Consider the following 15,733-nt stretch of genomic DNA (forward strand, 5'->3'; position numbering starts at 1 on the left):
CTACCGAATACAAGTATATACTTTTTTTGATTTGCAGGTGATGTTATATATCCTGTCAAAGTCTGAGGAGTCCTGCTTTGCGTTTCTTCAAATGTCAGTGCTGCTCTCCCCTATTGCCCTCTCCACGTGCCCTTCATCAGCCTGGGATACTCTTTGCCCTTCTCTCTGCCTAACTCCCCACTATCCTTCAGTTTCTGCATGAATTTCCTGCCTGCTAGGAAGACTTCCTTCCCTGACCTCCTAAGTTAGGGTGAAGGGACACCCCCCATGTGATGTCACCATCAAAACACTTACAGCTCTATACTGTGATGTGGCCCCCGACCCCTGCAAACACTGTGGAAGCAGAGGCTGGGTCTGTCTTTTCGTAACCGCGTTCCTAGGAGCAAGTCTAGTGTCTGACAGAGTATAGTCAGACCTCGCTTTATTGCGCTTCACAGACACCACATTTATTTTTTAACAAGTTGAAGGTCTGTAGCAGCCCTGCATTGAGCAAGTCTATTGACACCATTTTTCCAACAGCATTTGTTCACTTCATGTCTCTGTGTCACATTTTGGTAATTCTCACAATATTTCAAACCCTCTACAGCAAAAAGATTACAAGTCACTGAAGGCTCATATGATGATTAGCAAAAAATTAATTAAGGCATACACATTGTTTTTTTATAGACATAATGCTACTGCACACTTAATAGACAGTTATGTTTACAGTATACCACTATAACAACTTTTACATGCACTGGAAAACCAAAAACTTTGTGGAACCGAACCTACAATATCTCTGAGGTATGCCTGTAGTTGGTCAGTAAAAAGCCATTAACAAAAACATAGAATTTGGTGCAACTGTAAAATACCCAGGCTTAAAAAATAATTTGAAGTTTCTAAATTCTTCCTCAGGTGAGGGTAGATTTGGAGGAGTTGGGGACAGTGAACAGGTTCCTAGGAAGAAACCAACACCATCTGCATCCATGTCTGCTTCATGTTTTATGTACAGGCTTAGCCTTGGACGAAACCCCTGCCAGCCCACTGGACATCCTTGTGTAAATTAGAAAGAGAAGTTCCTCCCTCAGCACAGATGCAGTTCTAGGCCAGGGTGCACTGAGGACCTAGCAAGCAAACTGGTTTCTGGTTGCCCCCATGCAGGGTAGAGCCTGCACCACCATATGTGGTGGCCCTGCCTTGTGCCCCGACTAAAACCAACCCCGTCTGGAAAGAACAGCCACGGAGCAAGCACTGGAAACCAGGTCCTGGCTCTGCATGACCTCGGGTGAGGAATTTACCTTGTTATACAATGGAGATACGTAACGTCAGCCATGACTACCTCACAGGGCTCTCTCAACATTTTTAAATAGAGTGGCGTCATACCTTCCACAGAGTGTATTTTCTAAAATCAAAGGGTAGGGTAGAAGTTGCATATGACCACAATTGCTCTTGAGAATGCCTTCACATCACCCATGAAGTAGAGTCCATGCCCAGGCTGACATGCCTCTCTGGAGACTGGCATGCGTCTCTCTCAATAAGCCCACCACAACCTCCAGGGAGGGAAGAGATGCTGATTCTTTGGTAAAAACATCAGTTGAACTGACTGGCTTCCATGCCTAGGCCACGTCTACCTAACGTACAGAACCGGAAGTACCAGAATCACCCTCAGTGCGATGAGATACTCACAATACGAGGCCTTCAGCCGCCGAGGCAGCTGAGGGAACAGTAGATTCCCCCCTGCCATCTCATACTCACTCTGGGGTACATGCCCACTGAAGAGAATAGCAAGTGGAATCACTAATTCAGTTTTAATTATGTTTCCCTCTCTCTTCCTTTTATGCCCACCGTGTAGAGTTGACTCTGAGCAAGTTAAATGCATAGTCTAATGAAGCTTGAAAACTCTGAAGCAAAGTATAAACGCAAGGCATTATCTTTGTGATGCGCCTACCTGATTAGTAGTCTGTGATGTGGGGAAATCCACACTGTTCAGGACACAAAGCTACCAGTGTGGGAAACCTTTAACTCACTCCCTTAGCTCTGGGCTCACGGGCAGACCCCTCCCCTCCCATGCAAAGGCACTGCTGGCGTGCTCCTGGGAACAGCTGTTGCTTTGAGTTATGTCTCCCGTAGAGGAAGGGCTGGCACGGAGCAAGTCACAGTCTTTCACCTCATTCCTCTCAGGCCTATTTGGCAAAATGTCTCAGGGTAGGAACTAGGGTAGGTCTCGAGGTAGGAACTAGACCTACTGGCTGAGGAGGTGAAATGGTACAAGGCAGCAACTCTAGTGTGAAAGTGCAGGACCAACCCTCTCAGAGTTGCTGATGCCCAAAGCTAATCTCTCAGCTCAGCGTCTGCACTGGCCACCAAGCAAAGAGTCCTCTCGGTTGCCTGCACCAACACTCCAGACTGAAAAAAAGTCCCAGCTCCTTCCAGATGTGCCCACTGCTTTCCAGAGCAAAACATATCATCCTGAATGCCACCAAAATAAACACTTATCCTAACGTGCCACCTGGGCCATTCTGGAAATGTTCTAGTGAACCAATGACCTACTTAGTTAAATCCTACATGTAAAGAACAGGATTTCTTACAACCAAATAGTGTTTTGAAAAACCAAGCACTCGGTCTTCCCTGGTGGCACAGTGGATAAGAATCTGCCTGCCAATGCAAGGGACATGGGTTCGAGCCCTGGTCCGGGAAGATCCCACATGCCGTGGAGCAACTAAGCCTGTGTGCCATAACTACTGAGCCTGCGCTCTAGAGCCCGTGAGCCACTACTGCTGAAACCCACGTGCCACAGCTACTGAAGCCTGCATGCCTAGAGCCCATGCTCTGCAACAAGAGAAACCAGAGAAGCCCTTGCACCGCAACAAAGAGTAGCCCCCACTCGATGCAACTAGAGAAAAGCCCGCGCACAGCAACGAAGACCCAACACAGCCAAAAATTAAAAAATAATAAAAATTAAATTAAATTTAAAAAACAAAGCACTCTTCAACACCTCTGCAGCCCTGCTACAGCTATGTTTCCATACAGCCCACTTTCCATACTTCCAATACAATTAATCTCCATTCAACAGGAAACTGCTAAGAGAAAGCAAGTTCTATACTTGTGTATAGCTATTGACCTAGATTCTTCATTAATATACTTGTGGAAGTTATTATACACAAAACAAATACCAATTAACAATACATTTTGACTAACAGTGATTACAGTATTAATTTGATTAATACTGTCTCTGACAGAAAACTGGGGTCACCAGGGAAACAAAATTTTATTTAGAAACTCTTAATTGGGCATCTACTGGTGTTACCCGCTGTGCTAAGTGCTGTAGGGAGATAGATACAAATGTGAACTGGACAGAGATTCTACCCCACCTCCTCCCTCCCCACCTAAGAAGCCTTAAAGTCTACAAGTGCCTTAGGCCAACAACTCAACATAAGGAAACCAATAGGAAAAACACTAACTCTGGGCAGAAAAGAGATCACGAAGTCTTAATTGGTTAGTGACAAGTACAAATGCTCATGTGAAGAACTGTAACTCATCAATCCATACCATTTACCCCAACATACACACTGGCTTCAAGGAACAACATTTAGCTGATGGGAGAAAAGAAAACCTAAGACAGCAACAGAGAAAGAGGAGATATTTTACTCTTCCAAGCACATCAAGGTATGGTTCAGAATGGTCTGAATACTCACTGTTCTTCTTGTACATCAAAATTTCAAAGGAATTCATCTCATAGTTCTCAAATGTCTGCCGCACCTTTTCAATGGTGTCTTTATCAGTCAGCTCCCCGTACATAAAACTGCAAAGCAACCAAACAGCCCAAGTTAGATGAACAAGTATTTATTATTCTACAAGCATCTGTTTTTACCTGCTCTATACCCAGCACTGTGCTATGCACTGTGGAACACACACACACACACACACACACACACAATGAAAACATTTGTTCAATCAAAAACGATTTACTGATTGAGCTGGAATCAAGACTCCATCCCTGTCCCCCCAAAACTGACAGTCGAATGAGATACACTAGAAAACAGTAGATCAGAAAACAGTAGATTAGAGAATATAGTATGACCAACACATGAGGAATTACAACACTAAGAATCGGCACAGAGCACTGTCTGAGTGGTCAGAAAAGGCTTCCCAGAGGCAAGAACAAAAGAGATCTAAAGAGCAGGTGGAAATCTGCTGAGAAAAGGAGGGAAACGAACATTCTAGGCAAAAGACAAGCATGTGCAAAGGCACAGAGGTGAGAGGAAGGTTAATTCTGGAACCTGAATACGGTTCAGTTCCATATGTCTGGAATGTAGACAGTAAGGGGAGAATTAGCAACAGGTAATATGGAGAGGTAAGCAAGGGCCAGATCATGGAGGAGATCATGGCATTACAGGTCAGGTGAAGTCATTTAAACTTTATCCCGAAAGCAATGCAGGGAGACCCCCTGCAGGGTTTCAGGCAAAAGAGTTACATAACGAGATCTGCATTTTAGAAATACAACTCTGAGAGACGTCCTGAGAAGGATGGCAGAATAAATCTGGACCACAGATTTTTCCTCTTCTAATTCCTAACAAATTAAACAAAAGAATAGGAAAAAAAAAAGTCACCAAACAAGAAAAAGGGTGCAATTTGATGCTCTAAACATCAAGACATACTGTAGCTAAGGAAAGAAAAGAAGATTCAGCAAACAGAAGATTCAGCCACTGTCTGTGCAGCTCTTTTTCCTACCCCACCACTAAAAAAGAAAAAAGAGCTCTGGGTTGAATAAATCCAGATGATAAAATTCTACAAGTTCTTTCTAATACTTCTCCACACTCCTCACAATTTGGAGAAAAGTAAACTAACAGGGTAAATAAGCATCCTGAAAAAAAATTAGAGAAAACCTCTGGATAGTAGAAGCTTCTGCCTACTAATACTGGTTCTCAGCAGAGGAAGGAAAACTGCCGGGACTGTCCATTTTCTTGGGTCCGCACACTGAATATGGTCTGAAGACCAAGGTTTTTCCCTCTAGGAATGGGATAACATTCCCAACAACTAGGCTGAGCGACACTAACAAAACGTGAGAGGAGAGAAACCATCCCTCAATGGGGCTGGAAAAGCCAGTCCTCCAACAAAGGCTGCCCATGGACCCGCCCAAGCATGTCCCCTGCCCACCCCAGGCCTTCAGACGACACCAACAAGGAAGGACAGCCATGCTCAGCCCTCAAGGCTTATGTAATGTATAGAAGCAGCGGCGTGGGTTCCCAAACAATACACAACCCATCTTCTAAAATTGCGCATACCTAACTGTGCAATTTAGCTTTTTCTTGATGACTTGAATCATAGAATCACAGAATTTCAGAACTAACAAGAACCTCAGAAGTTATCAAGCACAATTCCTGAACCAAGTCAAGCGCCATGTTTAGCTTGATACTGGAACAGCCGTGGGCTTACTGTGAGCTTCCACTTTCCAGCACCCTGCAAGAAAAGTGCCCTAGCTATTGACTTTATGAATTCTGTGTCACTTTTGTTATCACGTCCCTTCCCAGCCCACTGAGAGATGCTATTATCTGTGGTTCCCCGTGAGCCCATCTCATGTAGTACTCTGCTTTGGGGCTGTGTTCTTCATCTATAAACCAGGAAAACAGATAATTGAGCTGGGTGAATTACCTTTAAAAAGAAGGATAGATCAAGACTAAATTAGCCATGCCTGAGAACAAGAGGATTTCTTTCTCCCAGGAGGTAAAAACTTAAGCTCTATAACCATTTTACTTAGCTGGTTTTGCTCTAAGGCCTTTTTAGCTTCCTCCCACTTTCCCTTTCTGAATGGATTTGCTAGATAAGTGACTTATGTGATGGTTGTATAGGCTGGCAATTTCCTTCACAAGGTAAAACCAATCCCTGCAAAGTGGAGTCTTCAAATAAATGAAGTACCATAATTATGCCCAACTTTCCTTACTCTTATGTACTTTTTCAAGTTGTAGTTTAGTGGTAGGTGTACATTTCCTTTGTCTGGACATTAGATTTCAGATGCCTGCAATGCAAGAAATAAGCCAAAAGGCTCCTGAGCAATTAGGGATGTGGCTAACACAAAGGCACGTTTACTTTCCTTCTAGAGAAGGGACACCTTCAGGGAATTAAATAAGTTTCTTAGAGCTGCGCGTAAAAGAAAGTTGGCTAAATTATCCAGTTCTCTTATCTGATTTTCTTAAAGTGTCTGACTATAGCCAATAAGAAGCAAGAAAGGTAAGGAAAGGCTGCTCAAGTCACACGAAAAAGCGAAGCTCACTCTCCCAGTGTGTTCTGACTGTGTACGTGCACGTACAGATGGAGACACAGATGCACATACACAGATACTTAAGAGGATAACAGCACACCGAGAATATAAGAGAATTCTATCGTAATACTTGAGTCATCATTTTTAAACCGTTGAGGGAATCTTTTTTTTTAACACCTTTATTAGAGTATAATTGCTTTACAATGGTGTGTTAGTTTCTGCTGTATAACAAAGTGAATCAGCTCTACATATACGTATATCCCCATATCTCCTCCCTCTTGCGTCTCCCTCCCACCCTCCGTATCCCACCCCTCTCCTTTGAGGGAATCTTCAATTTTCCATTTCCCAGTCCCAAAAACCTAAAATTTAAGAAAATGATAATATTTTCAAAACATTTAATACTTTTCACCAAATGAGTTACTTGGCTGATTTAATATCAAGAAAATGCAACTTCTGAGAACCAAAGACTATGACTGGGTCAGATGGGTTTTTCCACCCTTTGGAGATGAGTTCACTTTTGGGTGTAGCAGGTTTAGGAAGATGATTCCACTGCATGCGAACACCACTGAAGACAGAAGACTCTGAGGAAGGCGAGGAGTGAGAGGCGCCAAAGGCTGTGGAGCCAAGACCTTGTTGGGGCAGCACAGGGTCCGGGTCACACGCTCCGCAGGACACCTTGAAGATGCTCTAAAAGAGCTTTTCTAGTGCCACGGCCCAAGGGCGCTGCTTGGTTAGGAACCCTGTCAAATGCACAAGCTTCACAGCACCCTTTGCTTCTGCCTTTGAGTCAGTGATCAGAGAGAGATGTGACAGCAACAAGGCAGCAAGACATAGTTCTCTTCTCGTTTTCTGATGAAAAGCCCTATGAACAAGGCCCTTGTCTCCAACATGCTGTTTATTCTTAAAAAACGGCCATACGTGTTTTAAAATTAATTTAATCATCTAAAGTCATCCATTTCATTTGATTTCACTTAATCTTCTTTCACATAATTTCCATCTAAACCCTCATAAAATTTTGAGTTCACATTTTATTGATAAAATGATTTTCCTGAGTGTTTCTAGGTTTTCTCCCATGTCACTGACTGTAAATTCATTAGCTGTAGGGACTATGTTTTAGATCTTCTTTGATTTTCCCAGTACAGTGTGTGAACTAGAGATGATCGTGCAATAAATATTCCTGAATGAACGCTGCATGAAAGGAAATTCCCAAGCTGAGTAAGCCAGTTTCTTTTTCCAAAAAGATACCATGATAGAGTGTTGAACAGAACCCCAAACATAAATACCTGCAGGTACTGCTTTTTTGCATCACTTCCGCCCTGTGATAGCCAGACAGCTTGCAAAATCCATCATTGCTGTACACGATAGGCCAGTCCACTATCTGGGCATTCCCCAACACAAAATTAGTATCTGTTAAAAAAAAAAACAAAACAGAAGGAGAAGAAGGGGAAGGAGAAAAGAAAAGGGCATATGAGGCAAGACATTAGTTGAGAATCAATGAGGACATAAATAATAACCAATCCAGGTATTTTTGTTTCCCTCCAAAATGGCCCTCTGAGGAATACAGAAGAACAGAGCTTTAGAACTGAATATTTGGAATGCAAATGCTGAGGTTTCTGTACTCCAAAGGAAGCATGCTTCACCAACCAACCGACGTTTTCGGCAGAAATCCAGTGATTTCCGTAAGACATACTCAAGTCCTAATTTTTCATCTCCGTGAGATTATGCTGGTAATGTGGAGCCAGAGAGAATCCAAAAGTAATTTCTTCTGGGCTCCATCCAGCATCTTGGCCCTGTCAGTCTTTTGGGCAGAAGCTACAAACTGGCCTTATGCACCCTGATTAATATTTGCTGATCCTTGGAGGAGAAGGCCTTCTTAGAAAGGCAAGGGGACAGCAGGTTGCCTCCTGGAATACACACACCAGAGAGCCTTCCTCTCCATAAAGAAGTGACTTAGACCTTCCTAATGCTAGGGCTCTATAGAACCTGATCAAGATGCTGGCAATGACAAAAACTTTCTTACTGATTTTGAAATCATGGAGCCGCAGAAAGCACATTGCAGAGCTCTTTCATGGAGCAGCGGCCCACCATTCACTTGTGATGCGGGGATTAAGTAAGCCAGATATGTTGGGCTATTTAGCGTGTTCTCACCACTTTCCACATTTTTAAAGATCAGAAGTCTTCGATACCTTTTGTGCTCAGGAAATCAAGTGTCCCTCTTCTCTTTTCAAGACCTTAAGCAAATAACATCCAGAACTTCAATATAATCATTATTTTGGCTTGGCTCTCTCCCCTCCACAGAATAATCACCCCTTCCACACCTCCACCCGACCAAAAAAAGGAATGAAAGGACACACATACAGACCCTTCTTTTGTTGTAAACCGGAGGGGGTTTTGTTTATATATATACACTATGTGGAGTGGAATTATGGTGACATGTAATGTCCTCATTTAATTGGGAGGTTAATTTTGTTCTAGTACAGCATTTACAGTTTATGCACAATATGGGTAACCATCCTTTCCTATCTATGTGAGGAAAAGAGGAAGGAGAGGCAGGAGGAATAGCTAAATACCATAATCTACTCTTTTTTCTGACATTTGGTTTGTTTATTAACACTTGCAAACATTCGAAGGCTCTTAGATTTGAGTGGGCAGCTTAGCTGCCACCAGCTTTGAGAAGACTCTCAGCAGTGCTCCAGCTATACAGCGTACCTGGATATCTGTTCCTTTCTGGTGGTCCAAAAGGATGGTACCTACCTCACTGTGCCCTCACAATCTGCTGCAGCCCCTTCCAGTGTGAGCAATCTTGGTGAAAGGTGATGTCTCTGCTTGGTGGTTTCGGCCACCAGGAAAGCTGACAGCTAAAGGGCCTGTAGCAGTGGCTCCCCACCCCGCCAAGAGAGACCTGACCTCAGCCAGATGGACCCCACGCACCTGAGCCTCTGACGGTGGACACGAGAGGGAACTAGCAGGTGGTCACCAGGTCGTGGGGTGCTCATCCACGCCTTCCTGCTAGGAGAGCATGGCTGCATCCCTCACCCAGCCTGCAGATGCCTTCAGGGCCACCCGGGATCCTACGCCTGGCTCCCCAATCTAAGGTGGGTGCCGTGGCTCCTTCATTTCCTGCTCAAAATTTCCTTCTACTCCAAGTTGTCAGAGCTCAGCTGTGTACTGGAAGTACGACTCCTCACTGAGAACCCCTGGGTGTGGTGACGTGGGCACTGCTGACCTCATGGGCTACGGCACTTGCAGCCAACCTGAGCCTCACAGGGTCAGAGATTCAGCATCAGATAAAACAACAATATTGGTTCCACAGTCAGAAGTAGCAGAATTAAAATGAAAGAAGAGCTTACTTACTTATTTATTAGCAATGGAAGCTACGCTTACTGTCAGTCTGAGCAGGGACTTCAACTAGAGGGATTCATTTTATGAATACGCACAGCTTCAAAGTTCTAACCCCCGGCTAAATTTAGAGAGCGCCTATCACTTATTTGTGCAATTTCTTTCTCTTTGCTGAAGATACGCATCTGTGTACATATCTATTGTGATGAGTAATACAGTAAGTTACTCTTAATGTACTCTTGGGAATGCTTTGATATACTGAAAAGGAACAGAAAACAGCACCATCATGAAGTGAATTTGCAAACCTGCTAATCTTATAAATATGCCTTTAGTAAAAATACACAGCCAGTCCTTCCCTCTGTCTCTCCCTATATATGCACAAATACTTCAAGTTCCCATTGTATATCAAGCACAATGCAAAACGTTGGGATATCCAGCTTGACAAGGTATGGCCCATGCCCTTCGGGAACTTACCAGAACAAATAGGCCTGCATACAACTACCTAAACAGGGCATGAAATACTTAACTCTGTTCGAGGGAGGTAAAGGACTGTGTCTCTGAGTGGTCACAGTGGAAGTTGCTCTCGTCTGGAAGGATGAGTAAAATTCACTTAAACATTTTCAATGCCTAAAATGTACCTGCCACAGATGACACAAAAATAGACAGAGAACTGAAAATACGACGCCTGCCTCTGGTAAATGTAAGAGGCTGTGGGAAGAACAGAAAATTTCAGGCAGAGGACCCAGCATGAGCAAAGGTCGGGCAGCACAGGACACAGAGCAGACTGGTGTACACACAGGGCAGCCAGGAAGACGAAGGAGCAGGAGGTGAGCCTGCAGACTGGACTGCAAAGGGTCTTGAATATCAGGGAGCTCTGACTTTATTCTGGAGACAAGCTAACCCTTCATGCTGGTCTTCTCTCTCTGAAAAAACTCACGTTTCTTGAACTGAGTAACTAAGCCTTAAAAGAAGTACAAAATTCACTGAATTATCCCTGAGTTCATATGAAGTCTAGTCAGTTTAACTCTCTCTCTTAAGTTCTTAAGAAGAACTTAAAAAAAGAAAAAAAACTAATTAGTATTCTCAGAAAGACTCAAGTGACAATATACCCATAAAACAAAAACAAGATGCTGGGTGGGGGTGGGGGTGGGGAAGACCCATAGGAGAACAAATGAACAAGTAAATAAGAGCTCCTGTAAATTCAAAGTAACAATTAAAAATTCAGCATAAATGTTAGAAGACAAAATAAAGTCTCACAGAGTACAGTACAGAAAGAGACATAAAAAAATAAGACACAGAAGATCAATCAAGAAAAACAGCATGCATCCTAATAAGAAGAGCAGAAAGAACAACACAAGAATAGGACAGAAGACTTTTTTTTTAAATTAAATGATCAAATCTGAGGGTAGAATAACAATATTTTCAGATATGATCTTCAGGTAAGATATGGGAAATTTATTTCCCATATATTCTTTCTTAGGAAGTTACTTGAGGATGTTTATCAGCAAAATGAGGGAGTAATACATGAAAGAAGACAACATGGGAACTAGGAAAAAAATGTGGCTCCAAATATAGAAAGCAGGAAAGGAAGCTAATAGAAAACATTCAATATGGATTGCTTCAGAGAACAGAAGTTCCAGAAGAGAAGTTATTTAGAGATAAAGGAGGTCAGGAGTTAATGATATTCCTGATAATCTGGAATAACATAAAAAGTTTAGGCAGACTTCCCTCATGGCGCAGCAGCTAAGAATCTGGCTGCCAATACAGGGGACATGGGTTCAAGCCCTGGTCTGGGAAGAACCCACATGCTGCAGAGCAATTAAGCCCATGCGCCACAACTACTGAGCCTGCACTCTAGAGCCCACGAATCACAACTACTAAGCCCACGTGCCACAACTACTGAAGCCACACACCTAGAGCCCATGCTCCACAACAAGAGAAGCCACCACAATGAGAAGCCCGTGCACCACAATGAAGAGTAGCCCCCACTCGCCGCGACTAGAGAAAGCCCACGCGTGGCAATGAAGACCCAATGCAGCCAAAAATAAATAAATAAATGAATGAATAAAAAATTTTTTTAAAAAAGATACTGAGGCATGTTAAAATTTTAAAACAAAGTTTAGTAAACATATATAATTTGGGGGGCAGAAAAGAAAACTAGAAACATCAAAGAAAACAAAAGCTGTGCAGGAAGGGAAACCAAATCATACTATATCACATCACTGTCATGTAAACACATTATTAAATTCGAATTTCTACAACCAAGTCAAAATGGACAGATCATCCAAAATGAAAGTAAATAAGGAAACACAAGCTTTAAATGATACATTAAACAACATGGACTTAATTGATATTTATAGGACATTGCATCCAAAAACAACAGAATACACTTTCTTCTCAAGTGCTCATGGAACATTCTCCAGGATAGAACATATCTTGGGTCACAAATCAAGCCTTGGTAAAATTAAGAAAATTGACATTGTATCAAGTATCTTTTCCGACCACAACGCTATGAGACTAGATATCAATTACAGGAAAAAAATCTGGAAAAAATACAAATACATGGAGGTTAACCAAGATACTACATAATAACCAAGAGATCACTGAAGAAATCAAAGAGGAAATCAAAAAATATCTAGAAACAAATGACAATGAAAACACAACGACCCAAAACCTATGGGATGCAGCAAAAGCAGTTCTAAAAGGGAAATTTATAGCAAAACAATCCTACCTCCAGAAACAAGAACATCTCAAATAAACAACCTAACCTCACACCTAAAGCAATTAGAGAAAGAAGAACAAAGAAACCCCAACTTAGCAGAAGAAAAGAAATAATAACGATCAGATCAGGAATAAATGAAAAAGAAATGAAGGAAACAATAGCAAAGATCAATAAAACTAAAAGCTGGTTCTTTGAGAACGTAAACAAAATTGATAAACCATTAGCCAGGCTCATCAAGAAAAAAAGGGAGAAGACTCAAATCAATAAAATTAGAAATGAAAAAGGAGAAGTAACAACTGACACTGCAGAAATACAAAGGTCCACAAGAGATTACTACAAGCAACTCTATACCAATAAAATGGACAACATGGAAGAAATGGAGAAATTGTTAGAAAAGCACAACCTTCTGAGACTGAACCAGGAAGAAATAGAAAATATAAACAGACCAATCACAAGCACTGAAATTAAAACTGTGATTAAAAATCTTCCAGCAAACAAAAGCCCAGGACCAGATGGCTTCACAGGCAAATTCTATCAAACATTTAGAGAAGAGCTAACACCTATCCTTCTCAAACTCTTGCAAAATATAGCAGAGGGAGGAACACTCCCAAACTCATTCCACAAGGCCAGCATCACCCTGACACCAAAACCAGACAAAGATGTCACAAAGAAAGAAAACTACAGGCCATTGCCACTAATGAATATAGATGCAAAAATCCTCAACAAAATACTAGCAAACAGATTCCGACAGCACATTAAAAGGATCATACACCATGATTAAGTAGGGTTTATTACAGGAATGCAAGGATTCTTCAATATACGCACATCAATCAATGTGATACACCATATTAACAAATTGAAGAATAGAAACCATATGATCATCTCCATAGAAAAAGCTTTTGACAAAATTCAACACCCATTTATGATAAAAACCCTGCAGAAAGTAGGCACAGAGGGAACTTACCTCAACATAATAGAGGTCATATATGACAAACCAACAGCCAACATCATTCTCAATGGTGAAAAACTGAAAGCATTTCCACTAAGATCAGGAACAAGACAAGGCTGCCCACTCTCACCACTATTAATCAACATAGTTTTGGAAGTTTTAGCCACAGCAATCAAAGAAGAAAAAGAAATAAAAGGAATACAGGGCTTCCCTGGTGGCGCAGTGGTTGAGAGTCCGCCTGCCGATGCAGGGGACATGGGTTTGTGCTCCGGTCTGGGAAGATCTCACATGCTGTGGAGTGGCTGGGCCCGTGAGCCAGGGCTGCTGAGCCTGCGTGTCCGGAGCCTGTGCTCCACAACGGGAGAGGCCACAGCAGTGAGACCCGCGAACCGCAAAAAAAAAAAAAAAAAAAAAAGGAATACAAATCGGAAAAAAAGAAGTAAAGCTGTCACTGTTTGCAGATGACATAATACTATACATAGAGAATCCTAAAGACGCTACCAGAAAATGACTAGAGCTAATCAATGAATCTGGTAAAGTAGCAGGATACAAAATTAATGCACAGAATTCTCTTGCATTCCTATACACTAATGATGAAAAATCTGAAAGAGAAATTAAGGAAACAGTCCCATTTACCATTGCAATAAAAAGATTAAAATACCTAGGAATAAACCTACCTCAGGAGGCAAAACACCTGTATGCAGAAAACTGTAAGACACTGATGAGAGAAAGTAAAGATGATATAAACTGCTGGAGAGATATACCATGTTCTTGGACTGGAAGAATCAACATTGTGAAAATGACTATACTACCCAAAGCAATCTACAGATTCAATGCAATGCCTATCAAATTACCAATGTCATTTTTCACAGAACTAGAACAAAAAATTTCACAATTTGTATGGAAAGACAAAAGACCCCGAATAGCCAAAGCAATCTTGAGAAAGAAAAACGGAGCTGGAGGAATCAGGCTCCCTGAATTCAGACTGTACTACAAAGCTACAGTAATCAAGACAGTATGGTACTGATACAAAAACAGAAATATAGATCAATGGAACCGGATAGAAAGCCCAGAGATAAGCCCACACACATAGTGTCACCTTATTTTTGATAAAGGAGGCATGAATATACAATGGAGAAAAGACAGTCTCTTCAATAAGTAGTGCTGGGAAAACTGGACAGCTACATGTAAAAGAATGAAAGTAGAACACTCCCTAACACCATACACAAAAATTAACTCAAAATGGATTAAAGACCTAAATGTGAGGCCAGACACTATGAAACTCAGAGGAAAACATAGGCAGAACACTCTATGACATAAATCACAGCAAGATCCTTTTTGACCCACCTCCTAGAGAAATGGAAATATAAACAAAAATAGGGGGCTTCCCTGGTGGCGCAGTGGTTGAGAGTCCGCTTGCCGATGCAGGGGACGCAGGTTCGTGTCCCGGTCCAGGAAGATCCTGCATGCCGCGGAGTGGCTAGGCCCGTGAGCCATGGCCACGAGGCCTGCGCATCCGGAGCCTGTGCTCCGCAACGGGAGAGGCCACAACAGTGAGAGGCCCGCGTACAGCAAAAAAATAATAATAATAAAATAAATAAATAAATAAACAAATGGACCTGATGAAACTTAAAAGCTTTTGCATAGCAAAAGAAACTATAAACAAGATGAAAAGACAACCCTCAGAATGGGAGAAAATATTTCCAAATGAAGCAACTGACAAAGAATTAATCTGCAAAATTTACAAGCAGCTCATGCAGCTCAATATCAAAACAACAAACAACCCAATCCAAAAATGCGCAGAAGACCTAAATGGACATTTCTCCAAAGAAGATATACAGATAGCCAAAAGACACATGAAAGAATGCTCAAGATCACTAATCATTAGAGAAATGCAAATCAAAACTGCAATGAGGTATCATCTCACATCAGTCAGAATGGCCACCATCAAAAAATCTAGAAATAATAAATGCTGGAGAGGGTGTGGAGAAAAGCGAACACTCTTGCACTGTTAGTGGGAATGTAAATTGATACAGCCACTATGGAGAGCAGTACGGAGGTTCCTTAAAAAACTAAAAATAGAACTACCATATGACCCAGCAATCCCACTACTGGGCATATACCCTGAGAAGACTATAATTCAAAAAGTGTCATGTACCACAATGTTCATTGCAGCTCTATTTACAATAGCCAGGACATGGCAGCAACCTAAATGTCCATCAACAGATGAATGGATAAAGAAGATGTGGCACATATATACAATGGAATATTACTCAGCCATAAAAAGAAATGAAGCTGAGCTATTTGTAATGAGGTGGATGGACCTAGAGTCTGTCATACAGAGTGAAGTAAGTCAGAAAGAGAAAAACAAATACCGTATGCTAACACATATATGGAACCTAAAAAAAAAAAAAATGGTTCTGAAGAACCTAGGGGCAGGACAGGAATAAAGATGCAGATGTAGAGAACGGATTTGAGGACACAG

At 41.9% G+C, this 15,733-nt stretch overlaps 1 protein-coding gene across 3 annotated transcripts in view; it reads right to left on the bottom strand.

Annotated features, from left to right (window-relative positions):
• KCNH1 (potassium voltage-gated channel subfamily H member 1) overlaps nucleotides 1-15,733 on the bottom strand; it is a 416,698-nt gene that overhangs the window by 378,207 nt on the left and 22,758 nt on the right. For 2 of the 3 annotated variants that reach the window (XM_030872943.2, XM_030872942.2), the window contains exons 2-3: nucleotides 7,522-7,645; nucleotides 3,675-3,781 (exon numbers count right to left, since the gene is read on the bottom strand). In XM_030872943.2, the coding sequence (XP_030728803.1) occupies nucleotides 3,675-3,781; nucleotides 7,522-7,645 (231 nt within the window). Of the gene's footprint in view, nucleotides 1-3,674; nucleotides 3,782-7,521; nucleotides 7,646-15,733 lie in introns of those variants that run through there. The other variant, XM_060294397.1, reaches the window with a different exon arrangement.

Source organism: Globicephala melas, chromosome 1, assembly GCF_963455315.2.
Source record: "Globicephala melas chromosome 1, mGloMel1.2, whole genome shotgun sequence".
NCBI classification, from domain to species: Eukaryota; Metazoa; Chordata; class Mammalia; order Artiodactyla; family Delphinidae; genus Globicephala; species Globicephala melas.